Below are 27,998 nucleotides of genomic sequence, written 5' to 3'. Positions count from 1 at the left end.
TTAATAGTTATTAATATTGTTATTATTAATATTATTATTATTAATATTGTTATTATTAATATTATTATTATTAATATTATTATTATTAATATTATTATTATTAATATTATTATTATTAATATTATTATTATTAATATTTGTTAAATGAACATTTTCATTTAAATTGTGAACTGAACTAAATGATCTTTTTGAAGGTGATGAAGAATTACTTAATATTATGTTTTCTTGATTATTTCCTAAATTATCACAAAATATAGAATTATTTATTATAACATTATTATCTACATAATTATTTTTTTTAAAAAAAAGATAATTTACAGGATTATTTAATTTAGTATTTGATTCAGAAATGAAATTATTATTTTCTTCATTTGTTGATATATTTAAATTAGATTGGATATTTTGACTTATGCATACAGGTAATTTATTATAATCAAAATTTAAATTCGATCTTTGAACTTCATCATTAATATCATCAAAAATATTATTATTAGATGATTTATTTTTTAATATACTTTCATCAGCTATTTTATTAACTTTATTATTATTGTCTTCATTTAAAATAATATTATTATTATTATTATCATTATTATTTAATACATTTCCTATAATTAAATTTCTATTTTTATCTGAAGAAATATTTCTGATTTCATTTAGTTTAACTAAATTCAAATTATCCATGTTTTCTCTTTCTTCATTTATAGAACAAAAATTTCTTTCATTCATATTTTTATTATTATCATAAAAATGTTCATTATTTTGATTATCTAAATTATTCCAAAAATCTTTTCCTGATATTTTATTATTATTGTCATTAAATAAGAGAGGTGATTGGTATTCTTTAAAACTTAAATCAACATTCATTTTATTATTATTATTATTATTATTATTATTATTATTATTATATATATTTTTGTTTAACTCATTTTTCTGCTTCATTCTGTCAAAATACAATTTCTGCTTTTCTTCATATTCACTTATATTTTTTCTTATATCTAAATGATTAAATGCTTTATTTAAATATTTTGTGTTAATATTATTATATTCCGTGTTATTATTATTAATTTTATTTTTCTTATAAGTATTCAATTCTGAAAAAGTATTTGAATATGTATTAGCTAAATTATTATTTAGGTGATTATTATTTATATTTATTTCAAAAGTATTGTTTAAAAATTTTATGTTATTTTCATTATTAATATTAATCATATTATTATTTATATCTGATGAGATTGAATTTGTTCCTTTATTTATTTTTCCTAAATTTTCTTTTTCTTCTTTTTCAAAATTTATGTAAGAATTTGAATTGTAATATTTTTTTAAAAATAATGGATTAACTTTTTGATCAAATATATTATTGTAACTACTTGATAAATACATATTTATACTGTTATCATTTGTTTTATTTAGTTCATTAATTTTGTTTTCATTTTCTAAATCTATTATATTGAAATCTGCTAATATATTTCTTTTATGGTTATTTATAGTTATTTTATTTATGTGATTATCTAAAGAAACTTTTTCTATATTATTACTAACATTTTTATAACTTTCTAAATTATTTAAATTAGGTACTATTTTCATAATATTTGATTCACTTAAACTTTTTTGACAATCATTACTGTTACTGATATTATTGTTATTATTATTATTATTATTATTATTAAAATAATTAGAAAAATTTAAATTTTGTATATTTTTATTATTATTATTATTATTATTATTATTAGGATGATCTAAATAATTAGTAAAAACATTATCTCTATTAAGTTCATTAAATATCATTAAATTAGAATTTTTCATATCTATTTCTAATGGATTTTTTTCTATATGATTTAAACTATTGTGGGAATTAGTACAAGAAGGATCATTAATAAAATTAGCTAAAGAGCAATTACTATTTATTAAATAATCATGAGTAGGTTTTTTTTCATTACTATTATTTGCACTACTAAATATATCTTTATATTCAATATTATTCTTATTATTTAATAAACTATTGGATGTCATAAAATTATTATTTAATTTATTATATAAATCAAATTTTTTTTTATCTAAATTTTCATTAATGTTACTGTTATATTCATTTATATTTTTAATTTCTTCAAAATTTTGAAAATTTATTGCTTTATTAATTGTATTTTCGTTATCTTTATCTTCATTTATTATATTTAAATTTTTATTGTAAAACATTTCAGGAAATGAACTGTTAAAACTTTTTACGAAATTATTTGATAAATTATAAAGATTAGAACTATCACTTACATAATTATTGCTATCATTATTGTTATCACTAAAATAATACATGTTTTTCTTTTTTTTTTCTTCTTCTATTTCCTCCTTTTCTTTCTCATTTTCTTCACTAATTATTCTTCTATTTAATTTAACATCTTGTTCATCACTTTTTGATACATTGTTTATTTTATTATCATAATTATTCTTCATAAATTTTTCAAAATAATTTATTTTATTTTTTTTATTATTTTTTTCTTTTTCTTTATTTTCTTCCACATTTGTTTGTTCTTCTTTTTCTTTTAGTTTTCCTTCTTCCTTATCTTCTTTCTCTCTTATTTCTTTTTCTTCACTTAAAATTTCCTTTGATACTTTTAAATTATTCATAAATGTGTTATTATTTCTTATTTTTTGAACATCTCTTAAATCTAAAATATTAGTATTATCATCATTATTCTTATGATTTGAAAATATTTCATTTTCTTGTTTTTTATTCATTTTTTCTTTTTCTATATTAAAAATTGGAGTTTTTTTTTCATCATTATAATATACATCAAAATTGTTCGCATGAAAATTCTCTTTTTTATTATCATTTATAGACATATAATTTTTCATTTTGCTAATGCTTGTAATATTCAAATAGTTGGATGGCTCAGGAAAGTTAGAAGAATTTAAATTGTGAATATTATTATTTTTATTCAAAATATACTGAGAGTTAAAATTAAAATTTAAATTATTTGTGCAAAAAGAATTACTTTTAGAATTTTTTGTAAAAATGTCATTAAAGTTTTTATTTTTCAAAGGAAGAGCATTATTTTCATTATAAGAGTTATTTTTAACAATTTTATTTTTCTCAAAAATATTACTATCATTTAATTTGTTATAAGTATCATAAAATTTATTTAAATTATTAGAAAAAATATTATTTTTTATATTTTCATGAAAATTTTGATATATTATAGGATTTTCTTCCTTCTTTGTTTTTTGGTTATGATAGTTGTTCTGTTTTTCATTGTTATAATTACCATAAATATTATTACTGTTTTTATTTAAATCAATAATTTTGTGATTATAAGAAATATTATCATTATTTCCTCTTTTGGTAAAAAATCCATTGTTATTATCATTTTTATTTTTTTCTATGTGAATATCATTAGAATAGCTTTTCACACCATTATCATCTGTAATTTTTTTTAATAAGTAATTATAATCAAAATTATTTTTGAAATAATCTTGAAAATAATTATTTTCTACCTCATTACTTATATTAAAAGAATTATATATCTTTTTGTAAATTTCATTTTTCCTAATTAAAACATATTCATGAATCAAATAATTTTGAATAATTTTATCAATTATTTTTATTAAAAAGTTATAAATTATCTGTTTTCTTTCATATATATCATTCATACTATTATTATTTTTCCATAATATATAAATAAAATTATGTCTTTTTATATTTTCTATAATCATATCATTTGCATCATTTCTTATTGCTTCAAATGCTTTCTGACCTTGAATAAATTTTTCTTTTAACTTTTTTATATTTACATTAGAAAATATATCTTTTAATAATAAATAATCAAATATTTTATCAATTGATAAATTTATAAAAAATTCTAAGTTTACTTCATCTTGTTTTTTATAATCATTTATATTATTTATATCATTATTATATACCAATAATTTTATAAACACATTCAAACCATATGTTTCATAGGCGTTTAATAACATTTTAGAAAATTTTTTTAAATTAAAATCAGAAAATATACGATTTATTTCTTCATTTTTACTATTTTCCTTTAAGAAATCAATTTCTTTTTTTTTTTTTTTAATTTCTATCATTTCCTTTTCATAATTTTCTTCACATTTATTTATTTCATTTCTTATTTTTTCTATTTCTTTCATAAAATTGTTATAAATGGCTTGCTCCTCATTAATGTTACTATATTCTTTTTCATTAATCAAAATACTATTACTTATATTATTTAATTTATTCTTATTATTTATATCTTCTAAATTATTTAAAATTGAATCACTATTTATATTTTTTTTATAGTTACCAACAAAAAACCCATCTTCACAAAAATTTTTATTATCAGACGTAAATAAATTTTTTTCTTCAAGATTCTTATCTGATTCAATATTTAAAAAATTATCTTTTACTTCCATATTTGTCTTCTGGTTATTATAACCACTGTGTATTAAATGATTGTTGATATTATTACTATAGTTAGATATATTTGAATTGCAATTTTCTATCAATTTTTCATTTGATGATATTACATTTTCCATACATAATTGTAACAATTTTTGCTTTTCTCCTATATTTTCTATTTCTATATTTTCAAAATTATTTTTCATCAAGTGATAATTATCAACATATTTATTTTCTCCCTCTATTATATTATTATTCACATTATAATTTTTTCTATTACTTTTATTTGTTTTGTCTTCATATTCAGGAGGGTTTTTTATTTTTTCTTTTGATGATAAATGTTCCTTAATAATATTATTTTTTTCATTTTCATTTTCATACATTTCTTTTTTTTTTAAATTGTTATCTTCTGTTTTATTATTTTTCTTATATCTTTTGGATATATTATTATTATCATTTGAATTTTCTTTTTCTTCTAAATTTTCATTTAATAATATTTTTTCTTCATTATTAGCAGATATCTTTTTCTTTACATCAATATTGTTATTTGCATCATCAACATATTTCTTTTTTTTTACTTTCTCATTTTCTTCTTTTTCTTTTTTTTTTTCTTCAGTCTCGTAATCTTCTACTCCACAATCTGCTTTTTTTTTTCTTTTCTCTTTATCTTCCTCCTTAGTTATTACTACTTTATTATTATATCCCTTTTTTGATTTAGTTGGTTCTATATCTCCTTCATTTTTATTTGAATAAAAACAATCATCAATAGTTGCATAAGATTCATTTAGTTTATTTTCATCTTTTTTATCTACTTTAAATATTTTTTTTATTTCCATAGTTAAATAGTTTTCTCCTTTATTCTCTTTATTTTTTTTCTCTTTTTTCTTCTCATTCATTATGTCTTTATTTTTTTCATAAAATTTATATAATAAAAAAAATTGTTCAATTGTGTTTAATGAAAACATTTTTTTATTTTTTATAAAGTGAGTTATATTGATATCCTTTAAAGATAATTCGGCATTTACAATCTTTATAATTATAGTAAACACGTTTAAAATTTTTAAATATACATTTTTGCATTCATTAAATATTTGATTCTTTAAACTTTCTTTTGTGTTTAAACCATATTCATTTAAAGCATAATTCATATTATATAAAATGTTATAGAAATATTGAAAAATAATATTTTTATTTTTATTTGGTATATCAATATTACTCCTAATATTTTTTAAATGTTTTTTTAAAGTATATATAATTATTTCATTTTTTCTTTTCTTTACGTGAATATTTTTAAATAAGTATGTAATACATAATATTAACTCTAAAATGAAATATCTCGGAATTTTTTCTTGATTATCATTTTTATTCCTATATACTTCTTCAATTAAGTTCAGTTCAACATAATTTTTTTTTTCCTTTTTTGTTACTTCTTTACCGAAAGTGTTTAAAAGATATAATAAGGTTTTTTTTAATTTCGAAAAATAAAACAATATTTTAAAAATAAAACTATTTTTAATAATATTATCAATAGCTATCTTTGCCTCTTTTAATATGAGATTAAAATCCGTCTCTATTTTTTTATTTACTTCTTCATTGATATAATTCTCTTTTTCCATTTGATTTATATCGTTTTCATCATTATTGTTATTCAATTTTTTGTCAAATTCTATTCTATTTTTTATTTCTAAAAATTCACTATAGTTCAATTTACGTACAATTTTATTATTCTCATTTTTTGATATTATCATTTTTATATTTTCTCCTCCATCATATAATTCTACTTCTTCACATGCATATTCATTTTCTATTTCTCTTTTCTCTGTTTCTTTTTCATTTATCTTATTTTTTTGTTTAACCTTCATAATTTCTTCACTTGAAAAAACATTCTCTTTTATATTTTTATCATTATTATTTTCCATAAGATCATATATATCATCTGTTACTTTTTCATTATTATTATTTTCTTTTTTTTTCAAAATATTTTTATTCTCTTTATTTATAGATAAATTAGTTTTATCTTTGTTTTTCTTTTTTTTTTTAATACTAAGAACTAAATGTGGGAATTCACTATTTTTATTTAATTTTTTTTTCTTTATTAATTTGTTCTCTTCAATCATTCTATTTATTTCAGTTTCATTATTTTCTTTTGTTTCATCATAAGTAATATCATTTTCATTCTTAATTTTTTTTATACCCATTTTCTTTTTATTTACATTTTTTTTTTGTTGCTTACTTTTTTCTTCTTCTTCATAATATGCATTATCGTCATCATCATCATCATCATCTTCATCTTCATGTTCATCTTCATCTTCATTTTCTTCTTCTTCTTCTTCTTCTTCTTCATTATATTCATCATTTTCATTTTCTTTTTCTTCCCTTTGTTGCTCTATTTTATTGTTTTCTTCTATTTTTTTGTCTTTTTCATTGTTTTCTTCTCTTGCAGAATAAAATTTACATTCTTTATTTCGATCTTTGTCTATTTTTTGCTCTTCAATTATTGCTTTTGAATTTTTCATAGCTTCATTTCTTTTATCATTAATATTCATTTTAAGAATTCTATTAATGTAACTATTTTCATCTTCTAAATTTTCTGCTACTTCTAATTCATTTGCAAGAACTGTTTGTAAATCACAAGCTAATGGACATATGGCTTTAACAGTTCGATCAGGAATTTTATATATATTATTTGAGTAAAGTTTTTTTTTTTTTTTTAAATCATCAGTTAAATTAAAAAAATAATAATCTGGATTATTAAATTCTAATATAAGAGAATGCAAAAACATTCGGAAACACCAATATTTGTCAATATTACTTAAAGAAGGATTTAAATATTTCTTATCAGAAACTAATGGATGACCAATATGTCTCATATGAACTCGTATTTGATGTGTTCTTCCCGTATGAATCTTAACATTACACAAAGTAAATTCTTTTGTGTAATTTTCTATTTCTTTTATATCTGTATGTAAGTAATCATCTGAAACTGAATTACAACGAAAACATAAATGATGACACACATTTTTTTTTTGAGAATCATCTCCTAAATAATTTTCATTTTTATTAGTATTTAAATTTACGGAATCCAATTTTATTATTTCTCTCTTTTTAGTTTGATCTTTTATTTCATTTTCTAAAATATTTTTTCTTGTTGAATCTTTTATAATATCATTTTTATTAGTAACATTTTTGTTACTTTTCTTTCCCCTTTTTTTCTTATCTTCTAAAATTTGAGAATCTGAATAATAATTAATAATAATATTGCAATTATTTTTCTGAACATATGATGAATAATCTGATGATGTAAAATACATGTATTTTCTATTATTATTTTTATTATCAGATAATGAATCTTTAATTACATATCTTTGTATAATATTTACATTTTTCTTTTCTTCATTTAAAAATTTATAATAGTTATCACTATATATTTCTTTTTTAATATCCTTTTTAATAGTACTATTACAGTTATATTTTCCTCCTAAAACTTCTTGAATAATATCTTTAATTGGTCTTTTTAATTTATAAATTTTTACACAATTATATTCCGTGTAAGCATCTGTACCACCTGTTTTAACTACTAAACTAAAATGACTTTTGCTATGAAAGTTATTATATTCATGAGTTTGAATAGACTTATTGATAAAACCTTTTTTTTTTTTTATTCTTCCATGACATAATAGAATATATTCTTTATAAACATTTCTTTTACGAAATTGATCAAATAAAAATTCTCTTGCTTCCTTTGTTTTTGCAATTATTAAACTTCCTGATGTTTCTAAATCTATTCTATGACATAAACCGCATTCTAATTTATGCCATTTTTTAACTGTTTCTAAATGAGGAAATGATTTCATCATAAATAAATGAAATGATTCTACCCTACCACTATATATAACATCATTTAATGATATATTATTTATTATTTTTAAAACATCTCTATTTTTCTTTATTAAAATACTACATTTTTTACAAAATTTTGCTATAATATTTTCACATTTATTACATATATTTTCCATTTCCTTACAAGGTAAACACATAAATTTTGTTTTTATTTTGCATTTTATACATATTTTTTCTAATATATTATAAAAATAATCACTATATTTATTTATATTCACTAAAAAATTATATCTATTATGAGATGTGTAAGCTGAACAATGATAATATGCTGGCTTATATATAACCATCCATGTTTTTCCTTCATTACATATATATGGAATATCTTTATTGTAAATTCTTTTAAATTTATTTTTTTTTACATACTTAATTGAATTATTTGTTTTCGCATTTTTTGCAATTAAGATTTGATTACTTTCCTTTCTTAGATTTGTTTCATCATTTAAAGGATTTATTTCATTTGTATTGTAAAATATATTTTTATTATCTAAAATACTTTTTTTATTTTTATTGGAAAAAGATGAATTATACATATTCGATTTTAAATTAGTAATGTTTTTGTTAGAAGAGTCATATAAAGAACCATAGGAATTTTTTAATATGTTTTTTTTTTCATAAATATTATTATTCAATTCATTCTGTAAATCGGAATTAGAATATGTCTTGTTTATATGTATTTTTAATTCTTTATTATTTACTACTTCATTTTTATGAATATAATTTTTCTTATTATTGTTATTTTTTATCATACCAACATTCGTATTTGTAAGGATAATATCATTTTTATTATTGAAGATATTTATTAGCAGATTATTTATTTCACTATTTAATAAATACATATCTTTTAATATATTCGATTTATTATTAAATGCAACATATTTATCATATATTTCCTTTAATTTTTCTATATCGTTAAGACTTATTTGTAAACTTTCTTTATAATTGAAAAAATTCGCAAATCCTAAATTAAAATTTTCTTCTTTATAATCAGTGTGTATTATATTTATTAAATTACTATTGTATTTAAATATCAAGGAATAAAATGATGTATTTACTTGCAATAAGTTAATTTTTTTTATTGCTATTCTTAAATTTAATTTAAATTTGATAAAATTGTGTATATTTATATTTTTATTTAAAACTTTTTCATTCATAATTTCATTTTCGTTTATTTCTAATTCATTTTCATTTAACTCTCTTTTACCTTCTTCAATTTCATTTTTTTTTTTTTCATTATTATTCAATAGTTTATTAGTTGTATCTCCCTCTTTTACAATTTTACCAAATGTTGACATTAACAATTCATTGTTATTTATTAACTCCTCAATTTTTAAATTTTCTAAAAAATTAATATCTTTTACATAATTATCATTTAAATCTTTTGAATAATTTTCTTTCATTATTTTGTTATAATCATTATTTAATATTTCATAATACTTTTTGTTCATTTCTGTGTAATAATTTTCATTTAATTCTTTACAATGATTCTCTTCAATTAATTCTTTCATTATTCTTTTATTACTAATTAAAATTAATACATATATTATTTTACTAATGTTTATGTTTATTAACACATCATCACCTGCTTCTTCATCTATGTTTTTTTTTTTTTTTTTTTTATCATTTTCTTCGATTTCTTCAATATTTTCATCTATTACACTTTTAATTTTATCTGTATTTTCTTCTTTTATATTTGCATTATCACTGTTTATAGTATTTTGCTCTGCATTCATTCCTTTATATACATTTATTTTTTTTTTCTTTTCATGTTCGTCATCATCTTCTAAAGCACACTTTACTTTTATAATATCTTCATTTATATTTGTATTATTATTTACAATATTTTTTTTCATTTCTTTTTTTTCAACTGTTGTACTATTTTTACTATTTATTATAAGAGAATCATTAAAGGTACATTCTTTATTTTTCATATTATTATCTGAAGCGTTCAAACTGTTTTCAATTAAAAAACTATCTTCAAAATTAACTTTATTATAATAAACATAATCATTATAAAAAATCATATTATTCAACATATAATCAAAATCAGCAAAAGAGAAATATTTTCCTGAAAATAAATATACAAATAAGAATATATTTGTTCTTATATTAATATCTAATATATGTTGTATTAATATTAATATTTTATCATAAAAAATATATTCTCTCTTGAATATTTCATATATATATTTAATATCTACTTGTTTCTTTTTTTTTATATTTTTTTTATTTCTATTTTTATTTTTATCAATTTGCAAATCTGGAAATAATATTTTCTGTATTAATTTTTTTTTTAAAAGATTAAAAAATTTTATGATATTTTCATTGTCATATAAATTGCACCTTTTTATACTATTATTATCATCACTAATTAAAACATGTCCTTTATTATCACTTTCATTATTTTTACTTGAATTTTGCATTTTTGTCCTATTATTAAAAGAATTTTTATTGCCATATTTTTTAATATGTTCTGTTTCATTAAACTTGTTATTTAATTTTAAAATAATTTCTTTCATTACGTTTAAAAATTCTTCACCCACACTCAAATAATTATCTGTTAATAAATTATCTACTCGTATTACATTTTTTTTTAATTTTTTTTTTGTTATTTCAATTAATTCATTGTATATATAGGAAACAATATTTTCTAATTTATCACTTTTCTCAATATTTTCAGTAACATTCTTACAAAAATAGTTATTTATAATATCATCTGAGCTTTTAATTATATTATTTTTTTTATCATTATTATTGCTATTTTCATTATTATCATTATTATTATTATTATCATTATTTTCATTATTATTTTCATTATTATCATTATTATCATTATTATCATTATTATTATTATTATTATTTTCATTATTATCATTATTATCATTATTATCATTATTATTATTGTTGTTGTTGTTATTGTTATTATTATTATTATTATTGTTGTTGTTGTTGTTGTTGTTATAGTTATTATTATTATTGTTGTTGTTATTATTGTTATTATTATTATTATTATTATTGTTGTTATTATTGTTATTATTATTATTATTATTGTTGTTGTTATTATTGCCATTATTGCTACTGTTGCTATTGTTGTTATTTCTGTTACTGCTACTTCTGTTGTTACTATCGTTGTTGCCATTATTTTTATTATTATTATTATTATTTTCATTATTATTATTAACACTTTTATTATTATCATCATTTTGATTACTACTATTCAAACTCTTATTATCACCATAATTATCCCTACTATCATAATTGTTATTAAAGTTTTCATAAGTGCTATTCGAGATTTGTCTCTTTATTTCAACACTCTTTATTTTATTTACTTTACTTTTTTCATCACTTATTTTTATATTTGACTCTATGTTTATATTTTTTTTTTCATTTTGATATACAACACTTACTTTTTCAACAGATTTATAATTTTCAGAATTTTGTTCATTATTTATTTCTTTAGTATTTTTTTTTTTATCATTTTTAATAATTATTTCCCCTTTTTGATCTTCAAAAATATCATTGTGTTTTATTTTTGTATCACAATTTTTATTTTTATATATTTTACTACTATCGAATATATTCTTATCATGTTCCAGTATTAGTAATTTGCATTTTTCTCCTTTATTATTATTATTTAAATCATTACAAAATTTTATACCCTCTTCATTTATTTTATCTTTCTCATTAGTTTTTATTTTGTTTTTTACTTCATTCATCTTATTTTTTTCTTTTTCCTCTTCTTCATTTTTATCGTTTTTAACCTCTTTATTATCTTCTATACATTCATACTGTTTTTTATTTTCCTTTTTTTTTTTTTCATCATTGATTATTTGATTAACGTTTTCTTTATTCTCAAGTAAGCTTTGTTTATTATATAATTTTTTAATATATTCTTTACTTATTTTATTGAATTCTTTTAAATTAATTTCTTCATTAACGTTTTCTAAGTTATTTCTATTTTTAAATGGAATTTTTCTTTTATTTTGTTCAATATGTGAAATATTAACTGTAACTTTATGTGGATTATTTATGTTTTCATCGTTGATTAGAATTTCACCGTCAGGTAATCTGGTATTAGAGGCAAAAAAATTATTACTTTCAATTTCATCTAAAAATATGTCATCACCTTCAGAATAATTAGAAAAATCATCATTTGATAAAGATAATATAGAACTATTAGTTGAATGGAAAGAATTTTCTAATATTTCTAATTCATATAATAATTTGTCATGTTCATACGTATTTTGAATTATTTCTCCATCTTGATTAAATTTTTCTTTATTTATATTTCTTATATCTTTTTCTTGGAAGTCATTTCTATCAACATAACTATCAACGTGAACTTTACTTGTAATGTTCATTTGATTGTCTTGCATTTCATCAATATTATTAGAAATCTTTGTATCTAACTTTTTTTGTTTGTTCTTTTCATAATTTTCAAGATTTTTTATTTCATTTTTTTCTTTTATTATTCCATGTAATTTCTCTTTATTTTTTATATAATGTAACTTTTTCCTTAATTCTTCTTTTTTTATTTTATCACATATGCATATATAATTACTTCTGCATTTGGAACAGAAATTCGAATTATTTAATTTATAATTTTCTATACATCTTATATTTATTTTCTTCAAATAATTATTTTTCTTCAATTGAATAACAATTGTATTACTATATTTTTTTAATAATTTTTTTATACTACAAGAAAATTTTCGTATTTTTTCTAAACAGTATAATTCAGATTCCTCATAAACATTTATATCTTCTAATTTTATATCTATATTTTCATTCAATAATTTCAATTCCTTAATTTTTGGTATAAACCAACTGAATATATAATCTTGTAAAAGTAATTTAGATGAGCATATGATAATTCCTATAAAAAAAAAAAATATATATATTCATAAATAAACACATATATTAATAAAAAAAAATAATAGATGTAAATATATCTTTTCAAAAAAAATTGTATATAAAAATACCTATACAAATTAATTCGTAAGATGAAGTTAAATATTTAAAAGTAATCAATGGATAGTCATTTTCGTTAAATAAATTTATATTTCCATTATATCTATTTAATATTATGTGAGAAGAAATTGGAACTAATAATATATTTAAATCAAATTTATATAATCCCTCCTTTTTATCTTCAACATATGATTCCAAATCCGAGTTAATATTCATAAAAATCAACTTATTTTTATTCTTTTTATCATAATCTTTCTTAATTGTATATAATAAAAAGAAATGAGTAGTAATTTTTATTTTATGATAAAATTCTCCATTAATTTTATAATCAATATCATTTATGTATTTCTTTTCTTTTTTATTGTCATTCTTATCCTTATAATATAATTCAATTATTTTAGAAAAAATATTATACAAATGAAATACTTTTACATTTATCAATTTTCCTTTACTATCTTTTAGAATCTTATTTATCTTTAAAATTCTATTTGATAATAATTTATTTTCTATATGCATTCCTCTTATATTATAGAAATCAACATTAAATAATAAGGATATAGATAAATATTTTTTTGATAACATTGATGATACATAATTTCTCTCTATTACATCAGTGTTATCAATAATAGAATCTTTATTATTATGAATTAATTCTGAAGTGTAAAAAAAGGATGATAAATTTCGCCCTAAAAATTCATTTTGATTAAATTTTATATTCATTATATCTTTTTCTAAATCAGTAACATGCAAATAATTTTCATTTTTTTCATTTTTTTTCCTTTTATTTTTTATTTTAAGAATATCTAAATTATCCTCTATATTATTTTCTAAAATATTATTTACATTTTTTTCTTTATTATCTATTAATTCTCCAAGTATATCATCAATATTTTTTTCTATTTCTTTATTCTTGTTATTATTTTTTTTTTCTTTAACATATAATTTATAAAGTATATCTTGTTTTTCCTTATAATAGTTCATATTTTTATCTTTAAGGAAATTTAAGTATACCTTATCTCCTTTAAAATAATAATCTATATTTATTGTATCATTTATATCATAAATAATATCATCATATAAATAAAATATTTTACTTAAACAGTTATGTATAGAATTTAAATAACTACCTTCTTTATTTAATTCGTTAGATATAGTCTCTATTCCATCTTTTATTTTTTCTGTAGTAGATTTACTTAAAATATTGTTTATATCATCATTAACATAAAAAAAATTATGCATCTTCTTTGATTCATCATTTTTAAATCGAAGTTTGAAAAGTGAATAAAATAAATCATTTTTATTATTCAAAAATAAAAATAGATTATGGAAGTTATAAAAAAAATTACTATATATATAATAGACATGATTTAAATTTCTAAAATTCCCATTGTAATTATATATACTTCTTAAATAAATGGTAAATAAATTATTATTTTCTGTGTTTATATTAATAACAGGATAGTTGTATGAAAGATAAAATAAATCGTTGTTTATATTAGAATTACTATAATTCACAAAATTCCTTTTTTTATAATCTTTTAAAATAAAGTTTAATATATTAATAGTGTTATTATTAAAATATATGGAATTTTTTGTTGAGTAAAAATTAACTTCATCACCTATTTTTAACAATTCTTTTTCTTTGTTTTTTAAAAAAGGGATTATATTTTTATTATTCAAATTAAGGTTTTCAAAATGTTTTTTTTTTTTTTTTTCTTCTTCCTCTTCTTTAATTTTCATTTCTTTTTTATTTTCTTTGAGATTATTACTCATAATTATAAATCCATCCTTATTTTTATTCATATATTCATAATCATTTAGTTGTGTGTAACCTTCTGAAAATAAATATGGTTGATGCATGTTTAAATAAAAATTATTTAAGGACATAATAGCATTAAAAACAAGAAGTGAAAATTCGTTAGTGTAATGATAATTATAAAAATGATTATATTCTTGCAAAAGAAATCGTAAAATAATTCTAAATAAATATTTTTCTTCTTCCTTTAAAAAAGAAAATTTCATAAATAATTTTTCTATAATTTGTTTCTTCTCTAAAGGTAATGTGTTATCTAATTGAAAAAAATTATCCAGAGGAAAATTAAAAACATAATTAAAGAAATGAAATAGAAAAACGTTAAATATATAACAGTGGTTGTTAAAATCATAATATGATAAAAACAAGTTATACTGCTTGTAAAATAAATACCAAAAAGAGCTATTAAATTGTATAAATGAAAATAAATCTCTTTTACATTCAAAATTTTTGTCAACAATAAGTAATGACCCAATAATTTTATGTAAATTATCTAAAAAGCATTCTAAGCTATTCATTTTTATTATTTCTTTATTATTCTCGTTAAAATTATCATTTAAACCAATACCAAAACTAAACATATTATTTAGGATATCAAAAAATGGTGTAAATAAATCTTGTGTTAAATCTCTATCATCAACAATATTTTGTAAAGTAAAAAGTAAATCTGTAAAATTAAAAAAAGATTCATATCTTTGAAATACATAATTTTCATCAATACTATCAAATATCTCTAAAATATAATTTAAAGAATAAAAATCTTTTTCTACAGTGTTGTAATTTATTCTTTGGAAATTATCTAAAAGTATTTCGTAAATGTTCTTATTATTTATAATATTACTTTCATTTAAAAAACTCATATTTATACCTTTAATTTTTGACAGAAATAAAAATATTATATCTAACCCGTTATAACATTTATGTATATCATATCCATTTTTTAGTAAAACTATTTTAATTTCATTTATATTATTTATATTATGTTTTTTCATCATTTCACTAACCTTATCGATAACTGATATAAAAACATTTTCTCTTAATACATCGATATATTTACTATTATTATTATTATCATTATCATTATCATTACAATTCTCTTTTAATTTTAAATTAACAGAAAAATTTGATGTAAATTTTTGATCAATATTCATACTGTTTGATATATTCTCAAAATTGTTTTCAAACATTAAAGATATATTTTCATTCTTGAAAGCTTTCTTAGAAAGTTTATTAAAATGTAAATGCTCATCTACAGGAATTCTTTTTAATAAAGAGTAGTCATTTTTTTCTTGTTTTTCTTCCATAGAATAATTTGTTCCACCTTCATCTATAGAAGAACATAAATTATTTACATTATTTCTTTCATTTTCATTTATTATATTGTTTTCACTTTCATTTTTTATTTTTTGTTTAATTTGTCGGAAATGAAAATAGTGCATCAATTTTTTTAATTCTTTATTTTCTAACTCTTTTTTTAATTTTTCTAATAAATTAAATGTATTTTTATATATTTTTCTGCATTTATGTAACTCATCTTCTTTTAAAATATTTATATCAATATCGTGATAAGAAGTAATTTCCTCATTTAATTCATTTTTTTTTCTATCCGTTTTAAAATATACATTGTTATTTTTATCATTTTCAATATTTTGTTTGAACTCTTTATTGTTAAAAAAATTGTAAGTGTTTCGAAATTTTTTTTTTATTCCATTAATATCAATAAATTGAAAATTAGAAAATAAGAAATTTTTATTTGCAGTTTGTTCATCATTATCATCAATTGTTAATGATGAATGATATTCATCACTAGATATATATTTATTAATTATGTTATTTGTTTTTTCTTCTTTTAAATATTTTATAAAATTCCAGTTTCTCTCATCTTTTGAATTCTTATATTTTTTTCTTTTATACTTTTTCGATAAATTATCATAAATTTGCTCTAATTCACTAGGTATTGATAAAATATCACAAATATAAAATCTCCACATTATTTGAAGTAAATAAATTATGCATGCTTCAATATCATCAATATTTATATATTTAAAAATACTTATACAATTACACATTTTATCCGTGTTATTTTCTCTTTTAAATAGTTTTATTATTTCCGAGTAATTTTTATCAAAAATATAATCTATTTGTTTATCTAATACTTTAAAAGTTAATTTTTTTTGTAACTTCTTCAAAATTCTTAAATAATATCTTCGCACGCAATAACATAAAATGCATGTTTTTTTTTTTTGGTTTAACAAATTTAAAAAGAAAAACTCCATTTTTTTGGGACTTTGTTCATCTTCACAATTTAACACTTTTTCAATATTTAAATCAATATTATTATTATTTAAAAAAAACATATTTTCCTTTTTACAATTTTCTTTATTTTGATAATTCATTTTTTTCTCAAAATTGTTATTTTTGTTCTTCAAATATGAAAAATCCTCATGCAAATTAGACGAGAAATATCGAAAAACGCAGTCAATATCGTGATTTGTTTTTTCAAAAAAAGTATATTTTTTTTTCTCTTCTGATGTACAACTACAAAAAGTTAATAATTTCTCTAATTTATTAAAATTTTCTTTTTCATTTACATTACTTTTATTTTTAAACATCTTTTCGTAAAATTCTAAAAAATAAAAATTTTCCTCTCTTAATGTACTAACGTTTCTTTTTATATAATTAATTATTTCTCCTTTATTTATAGAAAATCTTTGGCATAACTTCTTTATGTAATTATTTTTACAATTTTTTGAATATTTATTATAAAAAAAATATAAATAATTAAAGAAAAATGTGTCGTGCATTTTACAAGTATGCATATCAAAGTTTTCATTAAAAAATATTTTTTTTAATTTTATATATTTAATTAATCTATAAATTATATTTAAATACATAAAAATTTTCTTTAATATATTTTTCAATTCTTTAAACCTGTTTTCATAAAACTCGTAAATGGTTATTCCACCTAACATATGTTCAAAATTTTCCTCTTCATTTGTGTTAAAACTTAAATTTTTATAAAAAATATCTGATAATGCTATACAAAAATTATTAAAAGCATTTTTTTTTTTTTTTTTTATTTCTGAACTGTTGATAAAATTCAAGTAAAAATAGTGATGAAAAAAATCTTTAAATACATTTAAACACATTCTTAAATAATAGTTTTGTAATTCTAATTTTTCTTCATTTTCAATATAATTTTTCTTTATGTTACTAACGTTTAATTTCTCCTTATAAAAATTATAAAAAATGTCATTAATTTCTGTGTGAAAAGGATTCCTTACACTCATATTATTTTTGTCATAATTAAGACCCTTACTAGAATTAATATTTTTCATATAATTTTGCAAATGAATAGCATACTTTATACAATTTATATTATTTGAATTAACTATTCCATTATTTATATAATCATTTACAAAATTAATATTTTTAAAATTCCTTTTTATGTTGAATCTATTTTTTGTTTTCTGTATATCATTCATAATATTTAAACGAACTTTTATCCTACAATTTTTTTCTACACTTTTATCTTTATCATTAGATATTTTAGTTATATTTATATGATTATTTTTGTCATAACTTACATAATTATTATTGTCACCATATATGCTATTTAGTTCGTTGTTTATATCATTTTCATTGATTAATTTTATTTTCTTGCTTTCTTTATTTACTTTTTCTATATAATTTAATTCTCTATTATCTAAAGATAATTCATTATTATCTAAATTATGCACTTTGTTATCTTCTTTAGATTCACCATCATTTAAATTATTTGTGTGTTCATTTTTATCAGACATAAAAATGTTTTTCTGAATATTTTGCTCCTTTGTTTTTAATGAATTAAAAAATAAAGATTTCCTTTGTGATAAATTTAAGATCGTAGATAAGTTATCATAAGAATTAATTTTCTCATTTCCATTTTGAAAATTTAAATTATTATAATCAAACTTTTCATAATTTTTCATTATGCTTTTCAAATCAAAAAAATGTCTATTTTCTTTTAATTTACTGTTATTTTTATTAATAACAATACATATTTTTGCTTTGTCATCATTTTTACAATCATAGATAATATTCTCATTATTTTCAATTTTTATTACATCTTCAAATAATTCTTCTTTTATGTTTATCATTATTCTATGATGCGTTTTTAAACAGTTAATTATTAAATCATTTTCGTTTTTTATAAAAGAGTAGTTGTTTTTATTATATATATTCATTTGTTTTTCTGGTATATATTCTACGTTTATATATTTTTTAGTTTTTAAAAGATTATTAAAATGTTTTAAAGGATAATATCCTTTAAAAAGATCAACTTCAGTTTTTATTACCTTACTTTTCTTCTTTTCCTTTTTATCATCGTTATCACTATTTATGCAATATTTTTTGTGTTCTTTTTTTTTATTATTATCCATATTATTCATATGAGAATAAGAATCATTCTTTTTGCTATTATTATCACTTATGCTTGTATTTGATTCACTTTTTTGTGATTTGTCAAAAGGAATTTTATTTATTTTGTAAACTACTTCATCATCGTTTCCTTCTTCATTTTTATCACTAGATAATGAATAAATATCATCTTTATAATTTTTATTAAATTCAAATATGTCTTTTTCTTCTATTTTAAATTCTCTTAACGTATGTAAATATAAAGGAAAATTAATATCTTTAATATTAAATTGTTGCAAAAAGAAATGATTATGCATGTCATAATAATTATCACTTATGTAAATACAATAGGAACAATAGAAATCTTTGTGACATTTCCACTCATTAAAATCAAAATATTGCTTTAATTTGGTTATTCTGTTTTTATAAATTTTATACCAAGATCCTTTTATATATGGTTTTATAATTAAATAGGAATAAGAACTCCATGTGAAATCATTTCCATTATTAAATTCTATATCATTAATTTTAGTATAATTAGGAATAGTTATATTTTTTGGATCTTTACTTTCTGATATAACAAGAGCATATAAATGATATGTGATTTTTCCGTCACCATTATCATTTTTGTTTTTAGCACTACTTTTTATTGTATAACAGAAATTTTTTCCTTCCTTATTATCCGATTCCTTTTTCTCTTTTTCTTCATATATGTCTAAGCATAATGGAATATCAATTAGTTCTCCCCTTCTTAGATTTTTAAAACAATTAATATAAAAAAATAAAACATAAGGTATTTCATTGTAGCAAGATTTTTCTATAGTTTTATATATATCTTTATCACAACTAATATAATTTCTATAAAAATTTCTTTTTTTTTTACTTATAATATTATATATTAATGAATTAATATTTTTAGTTTTGCAAAACTTATCATAATTTTCTGAATTCTTACTCTTATTATAATCATCATAATCATTATCATCACTATGGTCACTATCAAAACTATATTCATTAGATTCATCTTCTTTACTTATTTCATTATTTTTTTGTATTATTTGATAGTTTTTATTCATTAAAATTTTCTTTTTATCAGGTATATCATTTTCTACAAAAATTTTTTCTTTTTTATTTAGTAAATTATTTACACTTCCTTCTCCATCTTCATTTACAATTTCACCATCTTTATTCTTTTCCTTTTTATGAAAATTAAAATTTTTGGTTGCATTACCATCGACATCGATGATATCCTCTCTTAATTTGCATGTATTATTTATTGTTTCTATTGGAAAACTATGAAATTTTAAATTATCGTCAAAAACGTTACTATCATTAAAATCACCACTATAATTACCGATATCATTTTTATTATTACTACTTGTTTTATAATTATTATCGTCTGTTTTATTTTTTAAGTTAAATAATTCATAACATATTTGCTCAAACAATCTTATATCTTTCAAATCGTTCATTAAATCAATAATTTTCTCTTTTTTTGTATTTTGTTTTTTTAGTTTTTTAATTTTTTTATTTAATTTTATTTTGTCTTTTGTCACATCACAAGCAATACGCTTAAACAATTTTTCATGTATTTTAGTAATGGGTTCGTTACATCTGTATTGATTAAATAAAATTTTATTTAAACTAAATAATAAAACCTTTATACTTGGTATTAATGGTTTAAATAAATTCAAATAATTATTATTTTCATTATAAGTGTGAACAACTGAATACATAGATTTTTTACTATATATTTTTTTTATATCATCAACACATGTTGAAGTTGAGCTGGAATCATCTCCCGAGTGTATTGTGTTATAAAAAAGGGTGTTTTTATAATAAAATAAATAATTTTTTTTAGAAATTTCTAAATTATTCAAATACTTCATATAATTTTCGTTAGATTCTCTGTTATCGTTGTTATAAATGCAACTTTGGTTTATTTTATTACTATCATAATTTTCGCATAATTTATTTTCTTTAGTTAAATCTTTTGAATTAATAACGAATTTATTATTTATGTTTTCATCTTTTTTATTATTTTCATTAAATTTATTTATAAATATATTATGATCATTATTATCTTTATTATCAATTAAATTATCATCCTTATTTTCTTGATTTACTGTTGTATTCATTGAAGTTGATAATGAGGAAGAATGCAAATTTCTAGACAGTTTAATATTATTATTATTATCATCATTATATTTTTTATTAATTTCATTTTTATTTATTTTATCATGTGTATTAATATGAAAATTACCTTTTTCCTTGTAAAAATTTTCATTTAAATAGCTAGAATTATTTTTTTCAAAATTTTCTTTCCCTTTCTTTGAACAAAGAATCAAGGAATACATCTGCATGCATATGAAAATTCTTTGTAAAGCGATTATAACATTTTTATTATTTTTTCTAAAATATTCAAACATATTAAATGATTTAATATCACTTGTATATTTATATGGCATATCTTTTAATTCTTCAGGATTACTAATAAAATCTTTATCCAAAAGTTCAAAATAATTGCTAGTATAACATTTCTCATTTATAGAATTTTTATCACTATTTTTCTCATTTAAATCATTCGAATTATTATAATTTATTTCATTCATATTATCATTATTATTTCTATCCTTTGGCATATTTTTATTATGTAAAATATCAACATATTTCATATTATTTATACTTTCATTGATATCATAAATACTATTATTTATAACATTTATATGGACATTTATTTTATCTATATTACATAAATAATTCAAATTATTTCCATTATTTATATTATCATTAATGCTATTTATCTTATGATTTATACATTTTATATAATTGTTAACATTATTAATAAAATGTATATTGTTGTGAATATTTGGAATATCTATAAAATTTATATTATCGAGTTTGTATGTATTACCCAATTCAACATAATTTCTATGATTCACATTATTTAAATTGTTTATTTTATCATTAATATAAAAATACAAGAATTGAATTTTATCATTTATTGTACTTAACTTATCTATAATTTTCTTTTGTAAATCATAGAGATTATGATAACATAATTTATTATTACTCTCTTCTTTTATTTTTTTCAATATATCATTTTTAGTATAATGCTTTTCTATATCATATTTTTTCATCATACAATTTAATTTATATATTTTTTCTTCTTTTTTTCTTTTCATATATTTAGATAAAATTCTATTATATAAATTTCCATTATATTTCAAAATTATAACTTTAAATAATTCTATATTATATAAACAGTTAACTAAAATTGTTAAATTATCATTTTCATTAAAAGATTCTACAATGGGAACAATATAATTCGTTAATGATAATATATGTTTTCCATTATCAATAAAAAAATCATCATTTGTAGACACATTTTTTTTTTCATATTCTTTTGTTGTAATATTTTTTAATACATTTATGTTATTATTTTTAACAAGATCATCATAAACTTCCATGTTATTATAATTTGAATAAATATCAAACATTACATTATTATTTTTATTACGAATTTCATTATTGGCGAATTGATCATCATTGTTGCTTACATTATGATAAAAGGAATTTTTTAACCTCTGATAATTCTCTGAATTACTAAAATAACTTTTTATAAATTGAGGAGACCAAAATAATGAAAAATTATATATATCTATTGAATATCTGTTATACAAATAATTCTTACTATTATCGAAATTTTCCAACTTATCATTATTATCATGATCGTCCATATTTTTATTTGAGAATATAATTTTATTAAAATATGATTTGTTGAATAAAAAATTAAGTAATATATCATTTTGTTTAAAATTCGCATGCATTTTTTCAGGTATATAACTCCATATATACTTTGGTGAATGATTAAAACTTTTCGACCATAATTTTTTAAAAGATCTTTCAGCTTTTCCTTTAATTAATAAACCACCATTATCATCCAAAAATCCTGTCGTTCTATTTATTTTAGAATGACTTATCATCTTTTGCCATCCTCTTGACAAAGAGTTGTTAGTAAAAGACCAATAAGCCCATGAAGAAATTGAATTTTTTTTTGATTTAAAATTATGAATAGTTAATTGAAATCGAACATTTGGGAATACCCAATCAGGAGGGTAAAAATCCTGTTTGACTACTTCTAAATAAACTGACAAATAATTATCTTCATTTGAATTTCCTCTTGGATGAACTAAGAGTTTAAAATAAAAATCATCAGAATTTCCCGTAGTAACTGATTTAATTTCATTTACATTTTTTATACTTCTCCAAAAGTTAGGTATATATAGTTCTATCATCTCATTATTTTTTTTATGATTTATTAATAAATTATCATCATATATATTCTCATTATTTGTAAAAGATTCTACATTATCTTCTAAACACATTGAACTTTTATTCATATAAAAATTAGATATGTTTTTTTGCATAATATATAATTTATAATAATCTATTTTTTCTATATTTATAAAATCATAATTCCTTAATTCATAAAATAAATTAGTAGATTTTTTATTTAATGGAAAAATAAGAGGTGGTATTATTTTTTGTGTTATTATATTTGGTAATTGAATTACATTAGTTGAGTGTTTTTTATCCAAACTTTTGCTGAACTTACGCTCATTATCATAACTTATTTCAGTAATATCCTTTATAAAGTTATCTAAATTACTACAATTAATAATTTCATTACTTATATCCCTTATATAATTATCTTTTATTATAACATTTTTATCATCATCTTCTGTTATATCACTTCTATCATCATATTCTATTATATCAGTTTTCATATCATTTCCTATTACATCTTCATCATCACAATTATTATCGTCATCTTCAATTAAATCACTTTTATCATCGTTTTTTATAATATCATTATTATCACAGTTATCCATTATATAATATTTATGATTGCTATAAGGTTCACTTTTTTGATCATTGTTTAATTCATTAACTTCTTCATTGTCATATTTTATTTTATTAGATACCTTATAAGAATTAGTGTTTTTATTAAGAACTTCATAATTTTTACTCCATTTATTATGCTTATTATTTTTATTATCCTTATTATCACTTTTACGCTCTTCAATATTATATGATTTTTCTTTACTATCCTGATATTTTTCTATATTTTTCTTTAAACTTTTTAAATACATTTTAATTTTATTCGCACATATGATTTTTTTATTATTTTTATTAATTGATATACATTTAATATTATCAGAAGTACAACTACAATAATATGTACTATTTTTGTAAAAAAAATTATATATATTCTTTAATTTATTTATATATTTAATAACCCTTTTTCTATTATAATTCATATTATATTTTACATATATAACTCTTTTTTCTTTTTCATAATTGCTATAGCAAACACATCCCCCCTCCTTGATTTTTTGTCTCTTGAAGAAATTATAGAAATTTAATATTCCTTTTTTATAATTATCTGATAGGTAATCATTATTATAAATATTTTTAATCTTAATTTTTTCTTCATCATTAATAATTCCTTTTTCATAACTATCTTTAAAAAATTTTCTAAAAAAATTACTTTCATTATGATTATCATCAAAATTGTAACATTTGAAGATGTCTAAAAAAATTTTGCATATATTTTTTTCTGATTTCCATAAATTACATTTTCTTATTTCGCTAAACATAAAAGATATTTCTTCATCATCCATTTGAAATTTTTTTTTTAATCCATCAATTTCATTAAAGAACTCAGAAATATATGTATTTACTTCTTTAAAATTATTATTAATTTCTTTTTTCTCCAATTTTTTTTTTTTATATCCCATTCTGATCTTCATTTCCTTGATGAAACATTCAAAGCATATATAAGGAAAATTCGATAATTGCATTTCTATTTTACATTTAGAACATAAATTTATAGAACTTTTTTTTATATCATAATAATTTTTATTTTTCTTATTGTTCATATAATTATCTACCACTTTATCATCTATATCAATTATTTTACAAATTTTTTTTTTTGAATTATGTGTTATTAATTTTAATAAATTCATATCGTTAATTATATTATATTTTTGATTTATGTCATCATTATTACTATCTTTCATATATATTTTTTTTTTGTTATTTAAAGAATTCTCTAAATAATTTAACATTTTTTTTTCTTTATTTTTATTTTTCCCACAAATATATTCTGTAATTTTATAAAAATAATCCTCTTGTATATTGTGTCCATATTGTGCAATAATATTTAAATCTTTTTTTATGGTATATTTTTTTAGTTTATTTTTTCCTATTTTTCTGTAAATATCACTATTATGGCTGTATTCTGGAACACCTTTATAATCCTTATTATAATAAATACTATTTATTTTGTTATGTTGTATCTTATTACCATTTATATCATCAATGAAATGGTTACATTTCAAGTGATTCTTATTATTTTCACTATATTCTTCTAAAATATGGGATTTTTTTTTCTTACAATTTAGCTTTTTACTTTTTGTATTATGTGTATTATCTATTCTTTTATTTTTACAGTTTTCATAACTATTTCTATTGTCACATTCATCATTATTTAGTATATAATTCACTTTTTTGTAATAAACTTCTTTTTTATCCATCACAATAGCTACATTATTACAATTTTTTTTATTCTCTTCAATGGAATTATCTTTGTTTTTTACAGATAATTTTAATTTTGTTCCTTCATAATTAATAATGCTACCATTTTTTTTTAAATTGCTAACGATATTATTACTTTTAATATTATTATTTATATTACTATCATTTATATTTTCATTTATATTACTATTTGTGACATTAATATTATTATTATTGTCAATGTTAAGTTCATTATTAACAAATTTAGAACTCTTATCTAAATTCTCTAACTTTTGATAATCAGAATTAGTTACATTTTTTTTATCTCTTAAAAAATTTAAGAGGGTCTTATTATCATTAAGTAAATCACCAAAAAATAAATTAAAATTTTTATTCTTATCTATTTCAAATTTTAAGACATTATTTTCACCTTTTGTATTTTCAATATTATTATTATTATTATTATCCACTTTATAAAATGATTCTTCTTTTATAACATTATTTTTTTCTTCCAATTCGCATTCTTTGTAATTTAAATTATCTTTTATTATATCATTATTTTTATTGATAATATTATCTTTCTTGTCATTTAAATTATTATTAATTGAAAATTCTACCTTATTTACTAAATTATAATTAGTATTTTCAACATCTTTAGAATTATCATTTATAATTACATAATTCTTATCATTAGAACTTATATAATTACTCTCTAAATTATCTTTTTTACAATTGTTTTCATTAGATTCATAGACATTATTAATCTCTAAATTATTATTATTCCATATTTTCTTACCTATCACATTATCTTTCAAACTTTTTTTAAATTTATTTAATACATTAAGAAAACGTCCCTCTAAAAATTTTTTTTCCCCATTTTTTTTATGACTCATATTATTATTATTGACTTCATGTAAATTAGATTTTGTAGTATTATTGATATTAATACATTCATCTTTTTTTTTTTTTGTAAAATCATTTTCTTCATTAATTTTATGTGAATTTATATTAATTAAACACTCATTATTATGAATAGTATTTTTTTGTCTTATTTTATCTTCATCATTTATATCAGGATTAAGTATTTTCTTTTCTCTTCTTAAATTATTATTATCTTTATTCATATATTTCATATTATCACTGTAAAAAATATCACTCAATATTCTATTAAATGACTTATTACTATTATTATTGTAATTACATACATTATTATAATTATTATTTTTAAGTTCTTTGAATTTTTGAACATTTTCATAGTCTACATCTAAATAACTATCATCACTTAATGAAGAATAACTAACATAACATGAGGTATTTTTTTCATCTTCTGAATAATTTCTTTCATTTATATTTTCATTATTTATTATAGTCGACTGATTAATATATGATTCTTCCTCTAAAATATTGCATTCCATTTTTTTTTTTTTATTTTTACTTTTTTTATTATATTTTATATTTTTTGTTCATCTAACACTAAATAATTAAAAAAAAAAAAAAAAAAAAAAAAAAACATCACATTTTTTTGTGCAAAAATATATGTATTAATATACTTTTTTATAATAATAAGCTAAAAATAAATAAAAATTATATTAATAAAAAAGAAATTAATGAAAAAAACAAAATAAACTTAATAAGATTTTATTATGAATAAAAATAAAAATAAAAAGATCTTTAATGTAGGTACTTAAATATATTATAAATATTTATTAAAAACATAGTTTAAAATTTACAATTAGGAAAAAAAATCATTCAGATTTCATTAAAAATTCAAAAATTTTTATTCACACAAAATCTACATTTAATTTTTTTTTTTATTTGTATATCTTTTCTTCCCTTTATGTTTTTTTTTCATTACATTATCTACTCACGTAAATACAAAGATTACAAAAATTATAAAGTTTACGTAAAAATCAATATATATATTTATATATATATATAATATTATAT

At 18.1% G+C, this 27,998-nt stretch overlaps 1 protein-coding gene across 1 annotated transcript; it reads right to left on the bottom strand.

Annotated features, from left to right (window-relative positions):
• PGAL8A_00032800 (RNA pseudouridylate synthase, putative) lies at positions 1-27,466 on the bottom strand (the record flags this gene model as incomplete). Its single annotated transcript, XM_028674326.1, has 2 exons — positions 1-13,163; positions 13,270-27,466. 2 exons carry the CDS (start codon positions 27,464-27,466, stop codon positions 1-3), a joined length of 27,360 nt encoding a protein of 9,119 aa, XP_028530690.1.
• Between the last annotated feature and the right edge of the window lie 532 nt (positions 27,467-27,998).

Source organism: Plasmodium gallinaceum, assembly GCF_900005855.1.
Source record: "Plasmodium gallinaceum strain 8A genome assembly, contig: PGAL8A_v1_21, whole genome shotgun sequence".
Classification (NCBI taxonomy): Eukaryota; Apicomplexa; class Aconoidasida; order Haemosporida; family Plasmodiidae; genus Plasmodium; species Plasmodium gallinaceum.
This window is presented reverse-complemented; position numbering and strand designations above follow the sequence as displayed.